The 26,268-nt window shown below is 36.7% G+C and overlaps 1 protein-coding gene across 2 annotated transcripts in view; it reads left to right on the forward strand.

Annotated features, from left to right (window-relative positions):
* Positions 1 to 26,268, forward strand: part of MESR3 (misexpression suppressor of ras 3) — a 44,541-nt gene that overhangs the window by 11,202 nt on the left and 7,071 nt on the right. The window contains exon 1 of one of the 2 annotated variants that reach the window (XM_018511286.1): positions 9,164 to 9,407. The exons of the other annotated variant lie outside the window; for it this stretch is intronic. Within the exon in view, the coding sequence (XP_018366788.1) occupies positions 9,360 to 9,407 (48 nt within the window). The 5' untranslated portion in view covers positions 9,164 to 9,359. Of the gene's footprint in view, positions 1 to 9,163; positions 9,408 to 26,268 lie in introns of those variants that run through there. 2 annotated transcript variants of the gene reach the window in all.

Consider the following 26,268-nt stretch of genomic DNA (forward strand, 5'->3'; position numbering starts at 1 on the left):
AGAGAACGGGATCCGAAGGGAACGAAGAAGGATCGTGCCTTCGTATCGGGCATGTGCCGCGATCGCGTTGAGATCTCGAAAATCGCGACCGCGCAGACGCAGAGTTACGACGTTCGAGTTCAACTTCCTCGATCGCCGAAATAAAGATTTATGTGCGACAGGCGGAGAAATTCTCCTTTCTCCTGATCGCCAGCTGAAGACGCTTGGCTAACCTTTTTTTTTTTTCAGGAAATAATCTATTGAATTGCGCATTTGATCAAGGAGATTCTCTTTACGGGGCTCGTCGTACCCTCGAGAAGAAGCAATCGACGACTAAATAATTCATGCTCCAATGGCTTGTGAAATGAGCTTTTAGAACCGTCTCGTCTAGTTATCGTGTCGTCGATTTAAAGGTACAAGTATAATACAAGGTAGCTCGGGAAAAATCAGAGGACCTCCCATTGTTTCATTAATACTCGTAAGAGCAAAGGGTGAGAAAGTGTAAGAAGCGAATCCGCGAAACGAATATGAATCGCCACCAAAAGCAATTTCATTAATTACCATGTGCATCTCCTTCAGTGCGCACGGAAGAGTCCACTTCCGGTCTGCTGGTTCCCTCGAGAAATCGATAGATGTGGCAGCGATGTGCGCACAAGTCCCGGGACGGGTCAACGAGCTGCTGGCGTCTTCGGTCGTAATTAAGTGGGGATTCGTAATTAAGTGTGAAAGTTATCAACCGTACCAATTGAAAGCGCTACTTCGATGCGTATCAATCAAACCGACGCTATTACAACTTTCGTCGTTTACGAAGTAGTTATGACCGAAAGCGTAATGTGGTGAAAGGAATAATTTAAATGCAATGAGCTTTTAATGATAAAATTATTATCTTGCGATAATTATTTGATAATTAATATAAATATTTATTTTTATACTCTTAATTTCTTTATAATAATTATTAAATTATTTTTTTTATAAAGAAATACACCTTGTCCCACATATGTATTCAAATATTAAATTATCCATTCGATATTGTTACGTTCGGGAAGTAATTATTTTATTTTGTGACTTACAATAATAATACAAATACGCGTATTCGTTATTTTTTGAATTCTTGCAATAAAGCGCGATCTTTATTTTACACTCGATGGGATATAGTTATCGAATGTTCCCTTTCGCGCAACAATTATTTGCAATTATTGGAAATAGCGTCGCACATGCAATAGCACGAGACCCAAAAATTGTATTCGCAATTGGTTTCAACTGTCGTTTCAACCTCAATAGTGAACTGTCGCTTTTGATTCCTTTTCGATGTACCATGTATCTCTCTACTTCCATTATTTTTAATGCTAAATCGAATTCAATTATTCCACACAGCGTTGGGCTACAGATTTTAATTAATCAGAATGCTTCTCTTTCTCGTATGTTTGGCAAACATTATTCTATCATTAAAAAAAACTAATTAACGTTCATTAATCAATATAATAATTAATCAAGTTTACGGTTCGATTATGACGAAAAAATATAAAGTGCATGAAATTCAATATTTTAACAGATTAACATTTTAACAGAATCAAAAATTATTCCTTCGAATTTTAATTCTCAAACTTGGTGTACGAAAAAAAATTCCATTTACACGTATATTACACATCGTGCACTTTACACTCAAGTGCACATTAAAAATTGTGCACTGCCAGCAGAATTCCCGTATCTGGGAACCCGACGTCTATTGCGCGTTCATTTTTATCCTCGCTTTTTAAAGAGACACGAAAAAGGTCGATACGTGTAGAAATGCTCGGCGTGCGTGAATGCATTTCTCGCATTGAATTTTTCTCAAGCTTCTACCTACTGCTCAAACACAACCACATGATTCCTCTTTCTCTTCTTCTCTCAGACAATATTCATGGAAGCGAGACCGTCGAAGAATAATTGTACGAGTAAAGCCGGGATGCGCTATACGCATCGCGTGCGTGATTAACCGGCGCAAAATTGAACCGGTTTTCGATGCGATGCCTGGCAGTAGATTCGCGCGGTCCGATAAACGAAATTAATGAATATCGATTTTGGTTCCAACGAGAACGACCGCTTCTTTCGCACAATTGTAAAAAAAAATACACAAACAACGTAGAAGAATCGTGATACCAAGTGATTCTCGAAAGGAAAAATGCTCTAAGATTAATTTACATCCTAATATTACGCACCTACGCAACACGCGTTATATTTATTTGGGACGCCTATATAGTAGCGTTACTGCGCTAATCCATGTTTACACGTAAGCAGGTGGAGCCGAACTAAAGCCTGTTACACCAAGATAGGTAAGAGCTTCAACTTAGTTAACTAAGTTTGCTCACTGTCCGTTTATACTGCAGGCAAGGTATACGAACGGAAAGTAAATCTCCAAAGTTAGATAATCTGGATTTTTAGTACAAGTTAATGTCAAAAAACTCGCACGAAAAGGTGTAAATAAATCTAAATATTATGTTAGAAATTAGATGATTTTTCAGCGAACGCCAATTCTAATGTCTCTACTAACGAAATAAATTAAGCAAAGTGAAATACGCGTCTTAGATCGCTAATTTTCCGCCTCGACCGCGCGAGAAGTATGTACGTATTGATGTATCGTTAAATCGGGACGCCAGCCTAACGGTACAGCGAAATTGAAAAGTCTGACGGTTACCGCCTCTCGCAACATGGTTATCAACCATGGAGGATTAGGCGAATGGAAGAGCGCCCAAGTTTTCTGTGTCCCAGTTTAGATGATCGTCGTGGGATACCGTCGCGTAATTCTCGGCGTTCTCCGCATTTTTCAACCGTGACAGGGTGCATCAACGATTCAGAGCTTTCTTCCATGATACCTTTTCTTCCCTTTGCACCTTGCGTTACCATGGAGAGACATTCTTCCCCGACGCGGTCAGACGCACGAAAACAGGTTTACTCCCACTCACTATATACCGGCGCGATGCTCCACATTCTTATCTCGGCAGGTGAAATTCGGGATACCCGATCTGTCCGGAGAGCTCACTTGACGAAATAATGCTCCGGCATGCATGATTCGTGACAGTGACAATTACGTGCATGCAAGTTGCAAATGATGCTGTTAATTTGTAGCGAATGTAGCGCGCGAGTTCCGTCCGCTCTCTCGATTCGCGTATTTACGAATGGTAAATATTTCAGGCTAATTGAATAAATGTAAATTTATGAGATGAAATATTAATAAACATTGCAATTGTAATCGGATATCTAATCCATGCTCCCGTTTTCTCTGACCATTCTTCGTAGCGGAAGAGAAATTGGACGACTAACGTGAGTTTAACTGAATTTTCTGTCGTCCAACCTCGGACTGCCTTCGCCACTCGGATTCGCTAAAAGCTTCCAACTTGTTTCGCGTCTCATTTCGAACAATGGCAGGTAGTCAGTCGTACTGTTCTCGGCAGCCGAGAAAGCATGTCGTGCTTCCCTTCCGCGACAGACGATCTACCGAGTTCTACTTTCTGTGGAACTTCAAAGAGACGACTTTTTCTCAGACACGAGAAAGAGATGATGGCATTCTGTTCTCGTTCTTCGAAAGTCACGCGGGTGGTCGAAGCATGTCCACAGAACTCGAGAGAGAAAAGAAGAAAAAAAAAATTGCCACGTAGTGACAGAATAATTAGGTCGCTGTCATTTGTGAATCGGGTAAGCGCGCTCTCTCTCGTAACGAAGTTCGATTTACACGACGAATTTGCGATCAGAGGGAAACGAAAATTAGATATTAATGAACTGACCGGCAAATATTGATTTTATTGCAACTTTTTGGTTCATGGAAATGTAAAATATAATTTTATATTTCTATTTTTAAATTATATTCAGTAGTTGTACATTACATGTATGATTACTTGATATGATTTAAAAGTAAATACATTTTTACGTAATAAAGTATCAAAATGGGATTGTATAACGGCTCAAACGAAATTATTAACGAGTCTCAAATATCCGACTCTAAAAAATGATCATCGAAATAGAAGAGGAAAAATATTTACTTTGAACACACTTCCAACATGGTCACCCTATATATAATAAAGCTTTGCATGCAATTATTTCGGTAAAATTTTGCGTTATTTTTTGTAACGTAACATTTATAACCTGGACATTTTATTTAGATAAGACTCAATATACAGCCGTGCTCCGCTGATTTTTGTTGCTCACGCAATTTTTGGGCAGCTAGGGAAATGTAAAATAAATCGTACACCGTGCGCTATACCGATGGGCGTGCATGAAAAATAAGAGGTATTTTCTTTCCCTGTTCTACAAACAAATTGGAACATGCCTGGAAGCCTATACTATGGGACGTAATGGAATTTTTTACGAGCGGATCGCGCATCTCTCCGCGTGTTCCAAACGTATCTATGCTCCGCGTCAACGATTTTGCGAATATCAGCACTGCCATTTTTCGATCAGACATCGCAAAGTTATACATTCACGGTGCTCGATGTATCAAACGTTCATACTGTGGCGCGTGAGGTATTCACCGTATACGATGAACAAAAGATAATGGTGCGATGAGAATTCGAAGCGTGTCGATAGAGTGTCGAAATTCAAAGTGTGTCGGTGAGCCAAAGAACGATATATAACTCGCAGGCAATAAATCGACAAAGTGAACTTTCAGTTGAATCCCATTGGAATATGATTATAATATCTTAAAGAGCAACCAGAATGATAACTTAATATATTCATTATGTGAAATATAAAATAAATAAATACGTATTAATATTTTCGATTATTCAAAGGATCTTATAATAATAACTTCTTTATTTTTCTGCAAAAAATATTAAGCCTAAGATCCCTTCTAATGATCGAAAATATCAGCATTTATTTACTCTTGTGTATTATTACAACACTATTATAACACTTATTCATTCTTGTATATTATTACAACGCTTTCTGAGAAAATAAGCGCTTATATCTAAACTATCGTATTTTAAATGCATTCTGATTTTTATTTAAAAGACGCAATTTGAAGCTGTTGATTTTTGTTCATTTACTAGTAACGGATAATTATAAATCGCAGGATCGTGTTAGGATAATTGCATTTGCCGGTGATCCTAGCTAAAACGCTCCTCGAGAGCGGTGAATATAATTCTTGGTAAATGCCAAGGATCGAGTTAATGTTAACGAGTGATCTTTCTCGATCGCGACATCGCGTTTCTACCTAGTAACATCTGTTATAATCGAAAAGCGTATGAAGGTTAAACGTGACGCATCCAGGAAACATTAGGAGACGTTTCTAAGCTTTTACGAGGTAGATAATAGCACATGTGGTACAGTCGTGTACAAGAATATATTTGTCAAAGCATTTATATTTATGTATTGATAAAAATTCTATGTGCGTTCACGGTAAAAAATGCAACAGCACAGCGGTCTCTCTGTCTCCTGCCGCCGAGGTCCCCGTTCCTTTTAGGTAACATGTCAGGTGTCAAGACCCTGAAACCTCCTTCGCGAAACAGGAAGATCGAGTGAGAAGGCTCGGACAAGGTTGGAACTGCAATTTGTGGCCCGACCGGTTGCAAACGCGCAAGAAGTGCGCTTCTTGATAAATATCATGCCGTCAATATGTACAGGCACGACGTGGGCATTAAAACCTTTTCCGCGGCACGAGCGTCGCTTGCAAATGAAAAATCGCGCGAATAACGAAACGTAGGAATACTACGAATGAATGATTGTATTAACGAATCGAAGTCGTCTCGACAATTCGTAAAAATGCGCTCAATAATTATAAAAAGGAATTGAAATTATTGAGTTGGCTGCTTTCCATGACTAACGATCCTTTACCTGATATCGCGCCCGAAAATAGAAGACAGGGTCTTCGACCTCTCGGTTGTATCGGATGTTGACACTGCGGCTGACGTGGACGACTCTGTCGTGGAAAATTAGTTGATATTAACGTACCGGCTAATGAATCATTAGCGTCCCTATTAGCCCATTAATGTCTCTTAACCTCTAGAGGTCTGTGCCATATCCGGTTGGGTTAACCGCATGGGAGCAGATGATACTGGATGCACTTACGTCACATACACGACTGCATCGTGCATCGGACTCGTGTGCGCCAACTGGCTGCACAGCACTTTTGCATTTTTTTCCGCAATCTTTTTATTATTGTCGTAACTGCTTCTTTCTGCTACATTTTCTCTTTATTACATGACTTACAATTTACTACTAATTTAGACTCGTAATTACGAAGAACTTGTATATACAGTTTCATATTCACTTTAAATATTGTATTATTTAATTTATCATCACGTAAAAAATGTAAATGACTTACGATAAAAAACATATGGGAATAGTTGTCATAAACTTTACGAGCGAATAACAATATAACGTAATATCTATAGTATTTTTTATTTTTTTATTATAGTTTTTCTTAACTGTTAATTAAATTTATTCTCAAACATAACGAATATCCTAATTTAAATTAGAACGTCTACTTAATTCACGCCACTTTATCAGCTAGACACTAGACGTAAAAAATAAAATAATTATGCAAATCCCGTTCGTTAAACGACGGAGCTGAGTCAAGTTTTTACCAAAGCTCCTACGAAGATGCTCGCCCTTGACAAAAATTTCCAAGGCGTACATACAAGACCATACAATTACGTGAGTCCGTTTCGTTCGTCGGCAAATTAAGGAAGCTATCTCGCTCACTCAAGATCGCTCGTAAAGTTTATGATAACTGTTCCCATAATTTTTTTATCGCGAGCCATTACCGAGCTCCAGCCAGATACGCACGATTCTTATCTCCCGAGAACGTCCCGTGCTGCGCAGGCACCCCACGACGAATTTCTCGTTCTGTCTCGTTACTGAAAACAACCAGAATATAACGCGGCCATAAAGTTTCTCGTAATCGAGTTCATCTTCGTGCGATTTATTGCTGATGCATCCGATTCCCGTCTTTCTCTCGCGAGACACAGACACATTACCCGTGCTTTTTCTCAAGGATTACCCGCGCGTAATGGATACACACGCTGAAAAACGGTCGACGTGGGAATTTGCGCAGTCCTACTCCAATTATGCGACCGTCTCTCGAGAGCTCGCGGGAGTCGACGAAATCACTCTCGAAGCAAACCGAGACCTGGTGGAAATAATAACTGCGTAAATACAATGCCGACTGGATGCCGCACGACAATGATTCGTCCTGAACGTATACAGATAGATAAAGTTCGAGCAGCGGTCACGTCAACTCCGGCTCGTATTAAACGACGGGCCGCGCGTGACTCTAATATTCATCTCTGTCAAGGACTAAATGGAAATCTACGGGTTATTCGGCCTGTAACCTCGACTTTCGCACGATTCTGAGTCACTATTAAATAAGATCGACTAGCATGGCGGCGAATGTTCACTCTCCTTTTAGATTAAATATAAGCCGTCACGCTTCTCAGAGTGTACGTTAAAGTGTTTGTTATTTTTGAGAAGAAACTTGATTGAAAGTTGAGAGAAAGAAAACAAGAAAGGAGTTTATGGTTGTTACGTTAATGAAGAAATTGTTAAAATAATGAGGCACACAATTGCAACAGATTTTCTCAATTAAAGCTATTTTGTGATTTAAATGTCATACTAAAAACAAAAATTTTAACTAGTCGATATTAAAATTTTAATGGAAATGGTTTTTAGAATTAACATTAATTTTTTTAATGCTAATATCACCGCCAGGCATCGAAATTTCTGTTTCACAACTCTGGTTCTGCACGATCAGAAGCAGCCAGTCAGCTGCGTATCGCAAACTTCGGCGTACGCACGTGTTATTTATCCTTTCTCAGAGGGTGATAAGCCACGTTCGTTGAACGTGATCGTCCTGTCCAACAGCTCGTGTTTCCAGGGTGGTTAAACTGCGCCTGACTTGCATCGGACGAACGCATGTGCACGATGCATTTGCTACAGCGTCTGGTTCCGATTATTCATCCTCTCCGAATGGTAAAAATGAATTGATTATTGCCTTATGCGAGCGTCTTTTTCCGCAACGATTAGTCATCGGGATTTGAATAAGCGCATAAATCGCGATTTTGAATACGAAATTAGAAATGTCGTCAACGAGGACTCAATATATTGTTAATAACGTAAATAATTGGCATAATTCGTTAATTCTTTAACCGTATAATTTATAAATAAAATCAATCATTAATTTGACGAGCAAGAAGTTGACCTGTGGAAGTTAAAAAAGACTTTGGCATGTCGTATATTATTAACAATATTGAAATAACGATTAGTCTATCAAATTCCTGGTATCTTCGGAGTTATTAACGTTAGGTGAGGCTCCATGGACGACCGTGAGCAAGAATCTGGTCGTATACGAGAGGATGACGTCATGCGGCGGCAACCTCCGGCAAGCAAGGTCCGACATCCTCGGTCTTTCTTCGCCAACGATAACCTGTTTTAGCGCTGGAACTAATCGGCAAGTTCTCGGGGTCGTCCGACACTGTCTCGCTTTAAAGGTCTCCCATGTGCCCGGTCACGAACGCGAGTTTTTATACAGCGGAACTGTTCCTTAGAAGCACTACCGCTCGTCGATCGTCCACTTAATCCTTGATACTTCTTCAAATAAATCAACTGAAGACATTATTGTAAAACAAAGATAAATAGTTATTGCTTCTGATTATTATATATCACTCGAAAATAAGTTACATCAATAACAACTTGGATTAAACCTTTGTTATCTTTCTTTGTATTAAATTCTAATAGTAAGTACAATATAGATGAAGAAGATAAGTTCGATTGATAAAAATTTTTATTTCCGATAAAAAAGCGTGTCCGATAAGTTCAGATACAGCACAATGTTAATATTGTGCGCAAATGTAATAAATGGAAAAAAAAAACATTTAGTTAACACGTAATCACTTGCAACTACCTGCGACTCTCGCAGCTTGTTATCTTTCGTACATAAAAATTAGCGACGCTTTGCGTGCCTGCTAATTGGAACGTATACAATGTAACGTAGGATACGCATTCGAAAAACTCGCTGATGCAGCGATGCTATCGTCCACGTTACGTCAATTAAATTCCTCCTCTCTGATTGTTTTCATCGAGTCGCTATCGCGTTTGCGACGATCGAGTCTGCGTATTCCAGCGGGAAATAAATTGCGCTGGCTGACGCGGCGTCATTATGTCATCATCCGTGCAGGTATTCCTGCGCAGTTTAGAATCGACTTCAACTCGGAACCGGCGGAAGGTGAGACGTGACATCAGAGTTTCTGGGAACAGATTATTCCTTGTTTCCCGTTCGCACGGTTCGGCGAGGTGCGTCGTAAAAATATGAACGGATACGTCTTGAAAAGCCTCTAGGGCCAGTCTACGTTGTCGAATATTCTTTTTTCATCATCCAAGTGAAGCTGGTTCTAGCATACGAGCGCTCGCTTATGCCGACAAAACTCTCTCTCTTTAGAAAATTATTTATAACTTATCAAGTAAGTGTCAGTTAAGTTTTCACTAAGTATTAGTTAATTAAAGCCATAAATACATATTAGATATATTTTTAATATATAAAAAATATATATATAGATATTTATGAGAGAGAAACTTTAATTTCTATTATAAATCTACAGAAACTAAAATAAATTCCGTATAATTAGTAGTCCAGATGGATATCATTATATGAATTTAAGGCGACAATAATCGCAACTCTCTGTTGCATGATTGCAGCACGCGTCATTGTCGCAAGTAATCGCTGTTCTCAGATCTTTGTTAGAGAGCTAAAATGAGAGCTAGTCTTTTAAGGCGTCGGTGGTTTTTTTTCACACGGAAAAAGACTTTGCTACGCGAGAATCTTCCATAATTGTCGCCGTAAAGTGCCCAGACGAGACTTGCAAATATCGCTAAGGACCTCGCTGCCACTTACTACACTTGGAAGGTTACTCAAAAGATTTCTTCCCTGAGTCCCGCGACACAAAGCGTTTTGCATAACTTCTGACACGAAGAAACTAAAAACGTTTTCTTTAATCGACGTAGTTTTTAGAGACTGCGAAAAAATTTTGTAAGACCTTGTTATTTGCACAGCGCAATGTTATCTATCCATAAATTATTATTCCATTTCTGTACAAGTGACTTGCCAATAAGTATCATTGTAAATTTTCTATTTTTTAAACATAAGAAAATTTGGAAAATTATATATTAAAAATCTATAATCGATACTTATAGTTGGTTCTTATATTTAAGACTATCTTAAGTAATGTTTTGAGACGTTATAAGCCACTCACAAAGCTGTATTAGCATCTTAAGATATTACTTAAGACTGTCTTAAAATAAGAACTATAAACATACCGACTTAAAACTTAAGAATTACAGAAAAATTTTCACTATTTTTTTTTATTTTGCTAATACCGATATAACTTCAATGCTTCAAAGATTACACATATTTTATAATATATACGAGTTTATTGTTGGAGCCGTGACAACGTTACGACACTCCCAGTTATATAACCTATTGACGTTTGTTGATAATTAATTATTCAGTGTAAGCTGCGTCGTTTGGCGATAATTATCATTTATTACACGTATTTATCATTCATTCATTCAGGCACAAGTAATTTTCCTTTAAAGAAATCTCGTCGTCACAATAAAATCAGACGAATAAACTCAAGAGGAAGCAAAGTATTTTCGCAAATAAAGGAAATTGTTTGCGTCAACACAATGTATGTATTTATTTTCGAATCGCATCGATATTCGCACAGTGAACCTGATTTAATCGCAGATTTACCATCACTATAAATAAAACATTTGCTGTCGCAATTTCTCAACGTATTTGGGATTAGAATGTTCGCCTATCGCAAAATGATCTTGAAATTGCAACACGTGTTACAGATAGTTATGCATTTATTCGAACGCGCTTTGAAACGTTCCTAACGATTAATGTCTGCTAATGGCTGGTAACTGACGTGCACCAATAAAGATGACTAACGATGTGAGTGAGTTGAGGACACGTGGGTGGAATTTAACGACCCTCCGCATTCGTTAAGAATGACGAATTTATCGCCGTACGACAGTAGCAAGTTATCTTAAACATATCAATTCCATTAAATTTTATTTGTACATATTACAATCATAAAAAACTGAAAATTTGTTAAAATTCGATTTGGCTAGTTAACGTTACTTCTAACAAAGCTCTTTCATTTCAATACTAACTGTAACTAGTTAGAGCTAGAATTTAATTTTTAGATTGAATTAGTTAAAACCAATATTGACGAAAAGGTTCTGTTAGAATTAATTTTAACTAAAATATGGTTTTAATAAATTTCGAATTTTGACTGTAACGTACCGTGCGTCAATATTTGGACTATTTAAAAATTTGATATAGAAAAATACGATAAAATCATAAAATCTGTTCAATTTCCATGCCGCGGGTAAAAACTTCGTTTGCGAAGTGGTTTTGTTTTTTGGATCATAAAACAACACATGAGGAATATCACGCGATCATACGTGAAGCACGCAACGACTCTCAATATGCAACACGACGGCATATGCATGCGACAAGATGGCGGAAGTGAATTTTTGCGGAGAGGCGTCTGTTTGTTATTCGGCAGCTGTGTCGAATGACTAAGAGGCTGTGTGTGGGCGGAAGCGAATCATCAGCCCTGAATTGATAGCGCGTGCATTCTCCGAGATAGAGACTACCTATCTATCTATCTACCAACATACCTTCTTCGTATGCGAGCTGCAACTTTCGCGACGTCTAGAGTTACGCGATGAGAGCGATTTCCAATTCGCAATCTCTGAGAATCGCTTATCTACGTTTTCACAGAGCCTTTGCGCTATTCGAGAATTAGTCTTTCTCTTTTAAGAAAAAAATTCGCAATTATTTAATTAAATTACAACAATGGTTGCAGCTATATATTTAATTTGCTATAATTATAACTAAACCTGAAGGAGAAAGCTAAAATAAGAACGATTGCTAATTACGAGAGCTATATAGGTCAAACTGCGCTGAGGGAAAAATTTCTCGATAGAAAAAAATTTACGTAAGTTACGAGAGTGTAAATGCTTCATAAGACGCGTCTCGAATTTGCGTCTCTTTCGTCTTCTCTCGACCAAGTTTTCGCGCGGGAAGTTCTATCAAGCTTATATAGAGACAGTCTCTTTCGAGTTCTCTCATTCGCCAAGTTGAACGCTCTCGCTTAACAAACGCTGTCTAACGAGTTCCTCCCATCTCTTTTATGTCGCGAATCGAGTCGCCGCTGTCGGCTGGTATTGTCGAAAATAAATCGAGTCGAGTAGGTCGATCGTTTCGCACACGACAATCAGCAATCATGTCTCGTGTATTCAAGCCGCTTTGCTACAAAATTGACTACCACTTATATAATTAGCAAACTATCGATATGAACTCCAATTAGATAATCTCTATGAGATCGCTTTATGGTATTTTACTTATATTATAGCAAAACAGCATTTCTAATTTGCTTTCAAATAATTTTGAAGTAAGTTTTAATCACGTTTAATGCATTTAATAAAACACGAATTGACGTCGTTAGAAGTTAGTGCATCAGTAAAGATATTAATTATAAAAAGTTTTAATGACATTATTATGTACTTGTACAGGATATTTCTGTCAACGTTTATGGGTTGGAAGTCAGTTTGCGCGGTTCTTATTTTTCTCCAACAAAACTTTTCTGCAAAGTTAATTATTACAAATTTTTATTTTTCAATATTAAATTCACTAAAGATTTGTTACGGTTATTAACAAAGATACACGTAATACGACGTATTCTTCATGCAATCATTTCTCGAATCATCCGTGTGTAATGGTAGACTAAAATTGAGTGAAAGCAAGATAAAGCCACACTTGAAGTACATAAAGGGCACGTATTCATGCATCAAAATCTGGAATGCGTGAGAAGGCATCTCTTTGTTCCCGCTATCTCTTGCCAAGCTATACGAATATTCGTGATATTAATACCGCTCGCAGAAACTCCAACGCCCACGAAAAGAGAAAGAGAAAGAGAAAGAGAAAGAGAGAGAGAGAATTTAATACAAAAATATTCTCTCTTGCCGCCCATCGAGATTGTGTAAGGATTTCCTCATCAATCCCCTTCAAATTCTTGTAAAATTCCCGATGCACTGTGCATGACGTGAATCAAAGCTGATTACAATGAGAGCGTAACTTCTATAATGAATCGTGTCGAATTTCTTTATTCGACTAACACAACTCGGCGTTAAGACCAACCAGAAATCAATTCGCCGGACCGGAACCAAGCGGCGAGAAATTAATCTCATTACATTGCCGGTTCGTTGCGCCGTTCCATTACGCTGTCACATGAATCGCACGCTATTATGAATTACGCAATTGGCTTTTACATTACCGCGGCATGTGTGCATCTCCTGAGGTGAATTAGTTGCCCTTATCTACGGCTCGTACACAATCATTTGGGAAAGGAACTTTACTACACGCGCGGACCTATTATGGAAAAACGATGGTACGACCGAGTTGCTTTACTTTCAGACGTCGCCTATATATCCCGATGCTAATGAAAATCCACTACATCATCCACAACTTCTTTCCCGTATGCGCGAAACTCTCGAAACATGCATAGTCGCGTTATTCTCTCGTGAATTTAATCCCTCGCGAATTTTATTCTGGATGTAATATAATCCGATATTAATCCCAGCCGCCGTTTTTGCCTGTTCGTATAAATGAACTGACGAAATGTAGATGCGTGTGCATCCGTAGCTAATACGTCCGTGATGCATGCACGCACGTGCACGTGAATGCACCCACGAGAAATTCTTCGTTGGCAGAATCTGAGGTGCGACTATTGCAGAATCGTACGTTCGAGCTTCAACGATTGTTAAACATATATATTGGCGAGTTAATAAAATAAATAACATGCAACGACAAATTTTAAATTTTCGAAAGTGTGCTGTCACATTCGAGTTTGCATAAAAAAAACGGTTTAATGAAGTATCTAAAAGTTTATATGTTACACTGAGAAAAAAATTGAAATACTTTTACAAGCAAATGTTACATGTGATACTTTCTTGGATATTTATTGATTAAAAAAAATGTGTGATAACAAAATATACATTTCTGTAAAATATATCTCATTAATGTTAAAAAAATAAAATTAATGATTATTGTTAAGAATAAAATTCATTTCGCTGTATTTAAATATGCTTAAATTCACTTCTCTTTCTTTTCTTTTTTACGTCAAAGATCGTAAATGTATTTATACAAGTAAAATACAAGCGTGATTTCACTTTATGTGCATTTGATTATCTCCCGAGCTGTAATTTCGTTGTGTCAACACGATGAAAATGACGCATTTAATAATTCATTGATGCATTAATTGTGACATGCTCTATTGGCCGAAGATATTGGCGCCGTTTAATGGCTGTTTTATGTAAAATTTTGCGTTGCCTTCGTACAATTTCAAATAAATTCAGGCATTCAACTACCAACATTGTGAACATTTATTGGAAATCTCGCGATTGGTTACAATGTAGTTCAGAGTTAAATGCAATGTATGTGCATTCACGTGCGGAAAGTGCAGTTCGGTCAAAATCGATACAGCTACATTTGTAATACGTTAGGTCATTAATTATTATTTTATATAATTATTATTTTATGATTAATTTAAATGTAAATGATTAATATCCATTAAACGCAGTGATTAATTGAATAATTTACGGATCGATACTCCGCCATATTCCCGGGAATCCAATAAGAACATGATTGATTTCGCAACGCGACATTATTCAAATGTAGCTATATACGCTACCTTCCTCCCCAGGGAAACGTGTTCTATAAACGTTAACCTGATTTTTCATCGATTTTTCCTTTCGCTCACGTGCATTGTTAATGTCTCGAGGGACGACATGATCGCCGGACTTTCCACGCACGTCGATACCGTCCACATATCATGTAAATAAGCGGTAACTTTTACCGTGGCGACGTGCACGCGTGCACACGTGCGCGCAGTATTGGAGAGGCGAGAAACAGGCTGTCACAGCCTGCACGATCATTTCGATGTCTGTCACCGTGACGCGTACACAACTCTACGTGTACGTAACTCCACGTGAATTATTGCACGCCTGCACAATACGCCTCGCTATAGAGCTCCACCGAAGTATGCGTTCCGTAAAGGTAATCGTAGTGGAGGCTGCACGGGCGAATATGCAGATCACGCTCGTATATGCACGTACGGGGGGAGGGAGACGTCTCCGCGATCAGCATCCGACGACGTCGGGAAACTCGACGACCCGATTACGCCGATCGTAAACGCGGAATTACTCGACTCGACCTGCATTCCATACCGCGCTCCGGCTTACAGAGGACGTAACTATCCCATCGATTTACCGCGCGATATCATCATCAGTTTTACACGATCGAAGCGTAACATGCGAAATAGAATCTCGTTTCTCATGGAACCTCTTGTTTTTCCGTTACTCAGCAATAATTCTGTCACTCAGTAGCTACTTTATTTATTTTAATGATAAATACTGCAATGATTCGCATCCAAGACCGTTTATTATTTTAGACGTTAATGAGCAATTTAAGCAAATAAATTATTGAAAAGATCTAATTTATTTCTTCTATATACGGCAAATTTAAAAACAAAAATATGAAAAAGTATTCCTTATAAATCTACTCTTTACATATCGCCCGTTCTCGTCTCAGTTTCATACGAGTGAGTCGTAGATTGACGACCGATCTAATCCAGATAACGCGGTCGATTACGTTCAAAATACTGGCTACGTCAAATCGAGCCACGCATTCCATCCTACAAGAGTAAATACGACGAGAGAAGGTTCAAGAATCGTGGAGCGATATTACAGTTTCATCTTGTGGAATTTCACGGCTCAGGGAGACCCATAAATCCCCTTATTTATCGTTCGCCTTTAACGCGCATACGAATCTGGAGTCGATCGCAGGATGCGGTCGAGAGAGAAGAGAGTCCAGCCGCAACCGATTGGATCCATGGCATATCACGACCAGCGGCGTGCTCGTCTTCGTGTAGCATCTTTTGAATTTATATGTATCTTGAGAGAAAAATGTTTGATATTTGTAACTATAATTACATATTACTATAATTATGATTATTACTGCTATAATAATAATAACAGCAACTATGTATATAGTTCTAGCGACAAATGTATATAGCCGGCAACCTGAAATGACTATATAATTATAGTTATTAATAACAATAAAATAGTTGAAATTACTATAAAAATGATTCAAATATTATTTTATAGTATATAGTATATATTTTGGAACAACCATATTTTTTATGGTTTTATTACATTTGTTACTGGAATTATATACATAGTTACTGTGTTATTATTATTATTATTACAGCAGTAATAATCATAGTTATAGTAATATATAATTATAGTTACAAATCCCAAATATTTTTCTCTCAGTGTGTACCTTGCATGAGACGTCTTTAAAGGGCGAAACAAGTACATCTTTTGTGTGTATATATAACTTATTTCACACCTTTATATACATATACACTATTAAAAATGTCATGAAATTTAATATACTTTTAAGTTACATGATTTGAAATTAATTTCATGACATTACATTAAATTTAATGTATTTTTCATGAAAATTTATGAAATTTAATGTACTTTTTATAAAATTTTATGAAAAGTACATTAAATATTATAAATTTAATGTACACGTTCATTACATTTAAGTAACTATTGTAACTTAATTTTCAGTTAAATCATTCATTACTTTTAATTTCGTTCATATAACCACGAGCTTCATTTACATGTAAAAGAAGCTCGTGGTTACATTTCTAACAGTATATATACGTATATATACATAATATATTTGTCCTTTGCGGTCCAAATTCATATTACTCTATAAATCTGAATCAGTGGATAGTCATTAATTACTCAGTGGCATACTTGGCACTGATAATCCGTGAAGTTCAACTAAAAAAGGACGAATGTTTGAGCATTAATAACTAAAATACTGATATTTGCATATTAATTTCAATCTTCCAATACCATATTTATTGAATTTGAGCACTAAAACAAGATTTGTTAAATAACATAATAAAAATTAGAGATAGGTTAGGGATCTCATTTAATTCACTGATTACCAGTGGTACTATCAGTAATTATCCACTGATTCAGATTTAGAGAGTATGCAAATAAACGAAGATACTTCATTCACAACTTCATCTAATTGCTTCTAAAAAATGAATCAAAGAATTATTATTAAATAAACAAATTTATCAAGATCCGCAAAACATATAATTTGTTTATTATAATACTTGTAACTTCAGCGATGTACACCGAACGATCATTCGCGTTTCAACAAAACTGCGAATCGGGATGAGCGATTTGCTGAGTAATCCGTCTCGCGCTATTTTCAGGAAATTTTTTATTAACTGTAATAGCAACGTATTAGCAAACCGTGTCTATTGATCGAGTAAAAAGCGTAACGTAACGGTAGCTTTTTTCAATCCTCAGCCATATTGATACACGTGAGAGGATCTTTCTTATGATAGAAGCTGAAATCACTCGATGAAAATGCGTGAAAACGTGCTCAGTGCAATGTAAATTTTCGTATAATATTACAACACATAAAACAGATATTTGCGCAACAACCGGCGCTAACTATTGATCGTGGATTAGCATAACGTTTTCGCATCACTCTCTTCTGTCGGAAATAAATGCAAGATGTAAACGGCAGCGAAATTACGACCGATTACGTGATCGCCTTTCAGCATGAATGAGACGCACGCCAAGACGTTCACGCGGCGTCCTGATGAAATCTCTCGTTCATCGGGCACGGCACGTAGCACGTGCTCCGATCTGACATTTCTACATGGCAATGCGATCCCGTGATTTCTAACACGTGTAGAGAAAGTGGGTAAATCAAGTACCGGACACTTTTTCTTTCATCTCATCTGACTCTCCAGCTACAACATTATGGATCACAGTTAAAAGCAACAATAAATTCGAATTACACGAATTCTTAAACAGACGAGCAGGTAACAAGAATTACATACTTTACAAAGACATACACGATTTACAACACAATGATATTAATCGAGATAAGTCATCGCTTTATAGATAATGATGACGAAAATAGAGCTATCATGTTTATTCTTGATACGGCGCGTGTGAAAGATAAACTTTATATAAAAGATAAATTTTCAACGTTTCATATGCGACATATAAGTTGATCATGTAGCAAGTTGCGCAGTTGCAAAATTCAATAAAAAGGAGCTGTCGGATAAAGTTCTATTCAAGATTTTTACGACCGTGCCAAATTTACAGGAATCCAGAATGAGTATTGTTCACTAGATAGAGAAAAGATCGTCTTTATCGACTCGGTGATTTAACGCAGGTAGTTGAATCGAGCGAGGGGATCTTTACAGACAAGTGGTTAGGGCTATTGTCTGCGATGTGCCGCGCGAAAGGCAAATGAATTTCCAGCTCGCCGTTCATCCCGGACGTTTAGTCCGCTCATACTACAACAGGCTGCGGCAATCCCGATGAATCCACCTATCTGCCTGTTTGCAGAATCGCGTGCGAGTGGCAGAATGGGAACGTGACGACCAACGTCGCAGGATCGTGTACGTTAATCTATCACTGGAATTGTCCCACGCAAGCCTGGAAGAAAGCGACTTGAAATTACTCTCGATTTCCCCACCGTGTGACGATATGTCGGCTTCTCGTCGCGATCGTGTTGTCTCAATTGCGTGCATCCGCTCGACTCGGAAAACTACTGGGTAAGGTTCCAAGGCTCATCCAAGGATAATTCTCATCTGCGAGAATCCTGGCGCCTCGGAGACGGTTCAAGATTGCATGCGACGCGTTTGCGTGTCGATGCCGCGTATCGAGAACTCGCGTAACGCTCAAAGCAGAGTCCTATTCGTTTTATTCGCGTGCAAGTGAGAATACCGAAGTACCTATCGTGGGATATCAGAGACAGGACGAGAGTGCAAAAGTGTCTCAGAGTTTATCGGCACGATCGTATTTGCGACGAGTTTGCGCAGGATGGTACAAGGGTCCTTGAATCCGTAATAATCGTGAAATAAAATTTGCATAGCCGTCTACAGTGCAGATCGTATTCATGGATCGTATTCGCGAGCATCACCTTTCGACCTTTTAAAACTTATTTACAACTTGCCCTAATAGATTGAAATTTTATACGATATGATACTAAAGATACATAAACGTTATATTATAACTTAACAGAATATAAGAAAAATTTTATTTTTCATTCGTTAAGCTTGTACTATTCTCTCTAATTTATGATTTATATGTGTACGACGCAGAAGAGCAAATGTATTAAGAGAAAATTATAACGATCACTATAATTAGTTTATTAAATATGAATTTATAGAGTAGAACAATGTTAAGTATCAAAAACACTTTTCGCGATTTTTCCATTTTAACCTTCCTATAATATGCAGAGGAAATTTAATTTATTTAATTGTACTATACTATTTCCAATTTTTTTTACTCGCCATTTTGTTTTTATCAACAGATGCGCAGTAAAATAATTTTTTTACAACTCTCCCGGAAAGAATTTTTGGAGGGATCGTCCCCGTATCTCCATTCATGATTCCCAATCCATTTTACATCGATATTTATCGGAGCGAAACGAATTTTTCAGAGGGAGTACACGATATGTGTTTATCGAAGTGTAACGAGTTTTCAAAGAATAACTCGATATCGGAGTGGATAAATAAAATAACATTTGCGCGAAGGAGAGAGATCCTCTTCAGGATCTAGGTTACGCGTGACTTCTTAACGACGTCGTTTCATTTCGAAATAGAGTAGTCCGTCCAAACAAAGCTATATGACGCGTATGATCACGATTAAAGCAACAGAATGCACCGGTTGAGAAATCTTCGACTGTTTCGAAGTGATCCTGATGATCGTCACGATAATCAGTGAAAACACGAAGCATTATGGGCTGCTTTCTCGCCACGTGATTATTTGATGATCATATATACTATCCTTCTGCAATTATAGCACGGCAAATATACGTTGGTTATACTCCACTTTATTGTTGCATAATCCATGAGTTAACTGTAATGAACATTGGAAACGGAATAATGGACTGATAGTCTTTCATAGGGGAAAAAATAGGTATAAAATATTATTAGAAATTATTATTATTAATATTATAGAAATATTATGGACATATCAAAAATATTATACACTCTTCAAAATATTTATATTAACATCGTGAAGAATCTATATATATAATTCTCACTGTATTGATGTTAATAATGTTAATATTAACACCAACATGATGAGAATTATATAAATAGCGCATGATGTAAAACCCACACTGATATTTTTTAGAATGTAAAAATTGGTTATTATATTATAGAAATTATAATAATCAAAATCTTTAAGTAACTAATACAATATGTTAAAACGTAACTTGTTTACACGATGTACTCCCAATTATTATTTAATTAGTAATTTAATGAAGATTTAATTTTATCGACGTACTAATATTTTCACGCTGCAATTTCAAAGGACCTAATAACCTAAATTTTTTTATTAAAGTATAAAGAAGATCAAGGTTCTAAGAAGTTACTTAACATGGCTTATTATCCTTGGTAGAAGGCAGTCAAGCAATTTATTATCTTTACAAGAAATGTACAGCGTCACGAATGTTCAAGAGACTTACGAGCCGCTATTGCATAAATCAATCACGTAAGAAACAAACGTGATCAAGATAGTCAAAGATCAAGGATCAGAATTTGCACGATTTCTGAGAGATAAATATTATTATCTAATGAAAGATTTACGCAATAATTCACATTATGCCAAAATATTATTTTAAAATATCAAATTTATTTGAATATTTCAAAAATTCGAAATAGCGTTAAATATACATTTCTCATGACATATAATTACACATTTTATGAAATATTAATAAATATCAAAATCATACATGATTCCAATTTATTTTTACGGAAAATTTCAACAAAATTTAATTAAAATTCGTTTAGCAAAATTTTATATATTATACATTTTGTAACAATTTATTGAATGTACATAAAATCAAACAAAAGAAGTTTAAAATTAATATTGTAGATATTATAGATTTCAAAGATACTTGCATATATAAACGTAATAATGACAAGTTTATATTGTATAAAAAATATAACTTCATTGACTATTTGGATTACCGATTTATTACAATGATCGAAGACCGTGAAATTTACGTGACGACCGTTCGAACATCTGTATCGATTACATTACGATAAGCCTGTTTGTCAAGTGTGATGAAACACACCTCTCCCTTCAGGGAACTACATAGAAAGGAACCGATAAACCAAGATTTACAACTTTATTACTTCCCCAACGCATGACCTAGTTGGAGCGCGAGAAATTCATTAGCTCATAATCCTACGCTATAATATAGTTATAAACATCCGCTCATAATCAAGAATGTCGACGAAACATTTGCAAAAAAAGTGCATTCTTATTCGATTCAGACATTACCATCTGCCTCTGCGTTCGCCTACGATTTCGTCAATTTTCCATTAAAATGGAACAAAATACTCATATATTATATATATGATTGTTCTCGATAATAAAATCCTCTTTCAAAATCAGATTAAATATTAAATTAAAATCTTTTAATATTAAATAATTAGTTAAATAAATTATTTCTCTCTTCATCTTTTCTTTTTAATATCAATTGTAACCTACGTGTTTTTTTCTCGATTAATTTATGTGAATGTTCAACGATGTGAACATTCGCTGCTAATACACGATCATCAATTGTAGAAAATTCGAAAATCCCACAAGCTTACGAGACAGCTCGTATAATTCGTGAATATTGAGATATACAAACTCATTGGCGATTCAGACGATATCCAAGCCGGATGCTAGTAAACGAAATTAATTCACGAATAATTTTCCATTAATGATAGCGTGATCGCGAATATTCGAGGACTTCAAGCACAAGAAAGTGATGATGCTTGTCATTCGACAATTGGCTACGAATGCCTACTCGCGTATTGAAGATTACTATGAAAATCGGTCATAATTTACATCACAAATAATTCCGTTTTAATTCTGCAACGCAATAATCGTTAACCGATTAACCTGAATATATGTAAGATTAGCGAGCAATCGAGTGAGATGCTTTTCAATGATCAAGAATAACATGATAAAGTGTACATTATTCAATACATGTATATTGGAGAGTGTACAGTACACAATATATAATATACATAAAAATGTATATGAATACAAGAAATAATACTCACAACAAGATTGCTCCGCTGGCGTTTGCTTCTTCTGGATTTCCTCCTTTCAGGATTGTTGAAAGCCTTCTCCTCGCGTTGCACTCACACAACACTTGTAAAAAACACTCACGAGTAACTACGATCGCGCGTAAATTAATTATCAGTAAAAGTGTTTTGCGCGATATTTTACGGCACACATTTCCATTTATACAGTCAACGATAATATCCAGTTCCACTGAATGAGTTTGCATTTCGAATAAATGGGGACACGTAGTAATTTCAAGTAAGGCTTAAGAGTTCATGCTGTGATGCATTTGGCGTAAGAACGTTGCTCAGAAACGTTTCAATGAGATTCCATTTCATCAGCATATCGGAAGCGCAATCGATTCGAATTAATCGATTAGGCCTTAGAAAAGTATTTCAGTCTGATTTATACTTGAACGGTACTTTAGAAATTAATGTGCGTCACGACAAATCGTCTGTGGTTAATTTATTCAGTTAAATTGGCGGCGACGAGTATGTTAGTTTCCCCGTGAGTTACTGAGCTTTCCAGAATACCGAGCACTCCCACACATCTTCAAGATTATATCCACGGGAAAATTTATCGCCCGCAAAATTCCGTGTAATTCATTTTTAATTGCATTTTAATTTAATAATCCGTAGCTTCAAAAAATGAGTACCGAGCATACTGTCAATTTATCACTGCTATTCTTCATTACTTCAATTACAACGGTTCGCGTATTATTTCACACTCTCGCTTTGGATTACATTTCATTGCCGAAATTAAACCGCAAAATCAAAGCGAGATGCATATAAAATCAAGTACTATTTAAGAAACAATTATTGTCCGTAAATGTCATAATAAAAAAATAGTAATTCAGACATTATATCACTTATTCCGACATTATATCACTTATTCTTTTAACTACATATTTGAACTATATAAATGTATGTGAGTATATTGCGTAATATAAATGCTCGTTTTGATAAATAATTATTGTTTCAAATATTGCAGTCAAGTCATTAATCACAGCAGTTAATAACGCGTCTAATTGCTAACTAATCGTAGATGTTCCTATTCGGAATCACGTACTCGTGATAATATCTCGAGGGGTAGTGCGAAATAATAGGTTTGCACCGTTACCTATTCGATCGAGTTTCGCCGTGCGTATGATGATAGCGCGACGCGTATTATGTACGCAACACAGCATATATCGTTTTCAAAAACAACGTCAACAAATCGGTTGTGCGTCGAGCCAACGACTGATTTGTTGACGTTTTGAAATTTAATTGTTTTATACAATACATTTATGCTGAATATTATATTTATGCATTTTCGTACATTTTAAATTAATTTTGATAAATGAGTTATTATTGCATATTAAATTCAACATTTATACGATGAATAAATTTTACATTATTTGAAATGAAAAAATGTGTTATGTAAATTAATTATATTTTACCTAATGTCAAATTTATGATATAATTTAGCATTATGAAAAAAACAAAGCAATAAATTTTAATAAATTAAGAAAAATTAAGCTTGGTATTCGTAAATTCTAAGTTTGTATATTTAAGATTATCTTTTAAGTACTATCTTAAGATGTTATAACATAAATCAACAGAGTCGTCTTAAAATATTACGTAAGATGGTCTTATAATAAGAAGGAATTTATGAATACCGGTCTAAGTCGTCATGAAAGCATTACTTTTTCTTCCTTAATTTATTAAAATCACATTCTGTTTTCTGTAATTAAAATTTAAAAACGTAAAAATGTGAAAAACAAAAACAATTATAAAACAATAAATTATAATTTCTATATTTTGGCTTTATCATAAAATAAAAATAGACCTTCTTTTACAATTTCATATTTAAATGTGCTATTAAAGTATAATATTATTTATAACATATTAATCTTTAACGAGAAACGTAATAATCCGATATTCAACGAGGAATTAGACTAGCGAGCTTACAGATCACTTTGGGTCAAATCCGATCCGCTCATGTTCGCTCACCATTAATCATGCGCTGTGATTCATGAATGATTGAATATCCGCGAAACAGAGACGACTATGAGAAAGTGAGTGAATCCGTCCATGAGTGCTCGTCCTCTCGATTTCTCCACAAGTGCTGGCCGCTTGCTGATGGAAATGACGCCATCTCTCATTACAGCCATTCATGTCCCTCGTAATAATTACGCTACTACGTGAGTAGTCACGCGTCTGGCATTTCTGTATCCCACATGCGGCCGGCCGACACTTGTTTTCGTGAACAACGTCGCACGCTTAATTGGAGATATAATTACTGCCGAGTTTCGGACATGTCGGAACAAGCGTTTTCTATTAGTTCTCTCCCTGACATAATTAAGGCAATTTATCAATTAATTCGAAGATATGATCCGTTGACATTTTGTTTCTTTTAACGAGTGAGATACATTCGTGTGAATTCTCAACGAATTGATATAAAAATCTCAATGATCACTATAATATTACTAAATATTTAATATTAATTAAAACAAAATTTTCATTAACCTCAAATCACATGAATTTTTGTACAAATTTATGTACTAAACTGTGATAAAATTGCAGATATTCCTTATAATTTTTTTTTCTTAAATCCGTAATTATTCGACTACTGTAGAATAATGCGAGAAATTCATATGATAGCGCAGATTAACGATCGTAACGTGAAACTGAAAATGACGAATGTAAATAAAGACTGGGACGAGTATTCGCGCGTTGGTTTAGTAATGTATATTAAGTAGCGTGTAATTAACGCGAACGAGGACGACGCGCATTGTCACAAAGTTGCATTAATCTCGGCACGCATCGCGTCGCATCAGCCGCGTGGCAATTGCCGTACCAGTGACGCTTTTCAAACCGACGTTGCTATCGTACTCGGATGATGTTAGCCTTAATTCGCCCGTCTTCCCGACATTGCCTTCTTGTCACGTAAAATATTAAGACGCGAAATATCTCGAATATCTCGCGACGCTACGTATAACAAGGAATGTGAGACAGAGCACTGCTTCTCTTACGTATTTTCCAACATACTTTTAAATTAAAGTCCGAAAAAAGTAGAGCGCAGAGATGGAAATGGAAAACATGCGCGAATGCGCAGAATAATGTATATTATAAAAAGATTGATGTTACTACGAGATATATTCTAATTTCCTTTCAGCGGTTTAATAAATACATATAAAATGCATTTCATTTTTCGACTGAATATTTTTTAAATGTGACGCACAGCATGGTAGTTCAGGACAAATACGAAGAATATTAAACGATACGAGGAACATTTTAATCCAATGTTATCTAATCACCTGAGCAAATTACCTGCGATCCAACTGTCACAACGTGATGTTATGCATTTTGTACATTGAATTAATGTACAATGCCACTTTCTAGTGTTCTATTAACGAATTTGACTCGTCTACTGTATTGTCTCTCTGACTCTCTCTCTCTCTCTCTCTCTCTCTCTCTCTCTCTCTCTCTCTCTCTTTCTCCTGTCCTTTGTCCTTATTACACGCTTCCCTGTAACATGAAGGACTTTCACGAGTCCATAGACACGTTAACCATTGGGAACTCCGAAGTTTCCCGGTGCGTCACGCGCGGAATTCTCGCCGGTCGTTGCACCGCTCAACCGCATTTCCGCGGCGCGAATGCATCCCGCGTGCACATGCATCGGTAGCTAAGGGGTACGTTACGGTGTCTAACAGAGGGATATAATGCAGGGAATGCAATGGAGCATCGAGGTGGAAAAGACAATGTGGTAGATAGCGCAAAATGACAGAAAGTGAGAGAGACAGAGGTAGGGAGAAAAGGAAGGAGAGAGCAGCCGAGATGGCTGATAAAGCTGAAATACGAAGAGAGTGAGAAATAGACGAAAGACGTGTCTGCTGAAGTCGTGTCGATAGATTCCATTGTCGTTTGTACTCGCATTTATTGTGCCGTTACGACTCTCCGTTCTGAGAGACGGCGCGAAGGAGAGGCTGCTGCCAAGAAACGAGAGTAGAGGAGAGTTTCACGCAACAGGCATGAGAAATGTCCGGGAAGGATGTCACGAGCAGAGAGACACGTCTGAACATCT

The sequence above is a fragment of the Trachymyrmex cornetzi genome, unplaced genomic scaffold (assembly GCF_001594075.2).
Source record: "Trachymyrmex cornetzi isolate Tcor2-1 unplaced genomic scaffold, Tcor1.1 scaffold367, whole genome shotgun sequence".
NCBI classification, from domain to species: domain Eukaryota; kingdom Metazoa; phylum Arthropoda; class Insecta; order Hymenoptera; family Formicidae; genus Trachymyrmex; species Trachymyrmex cornetzi.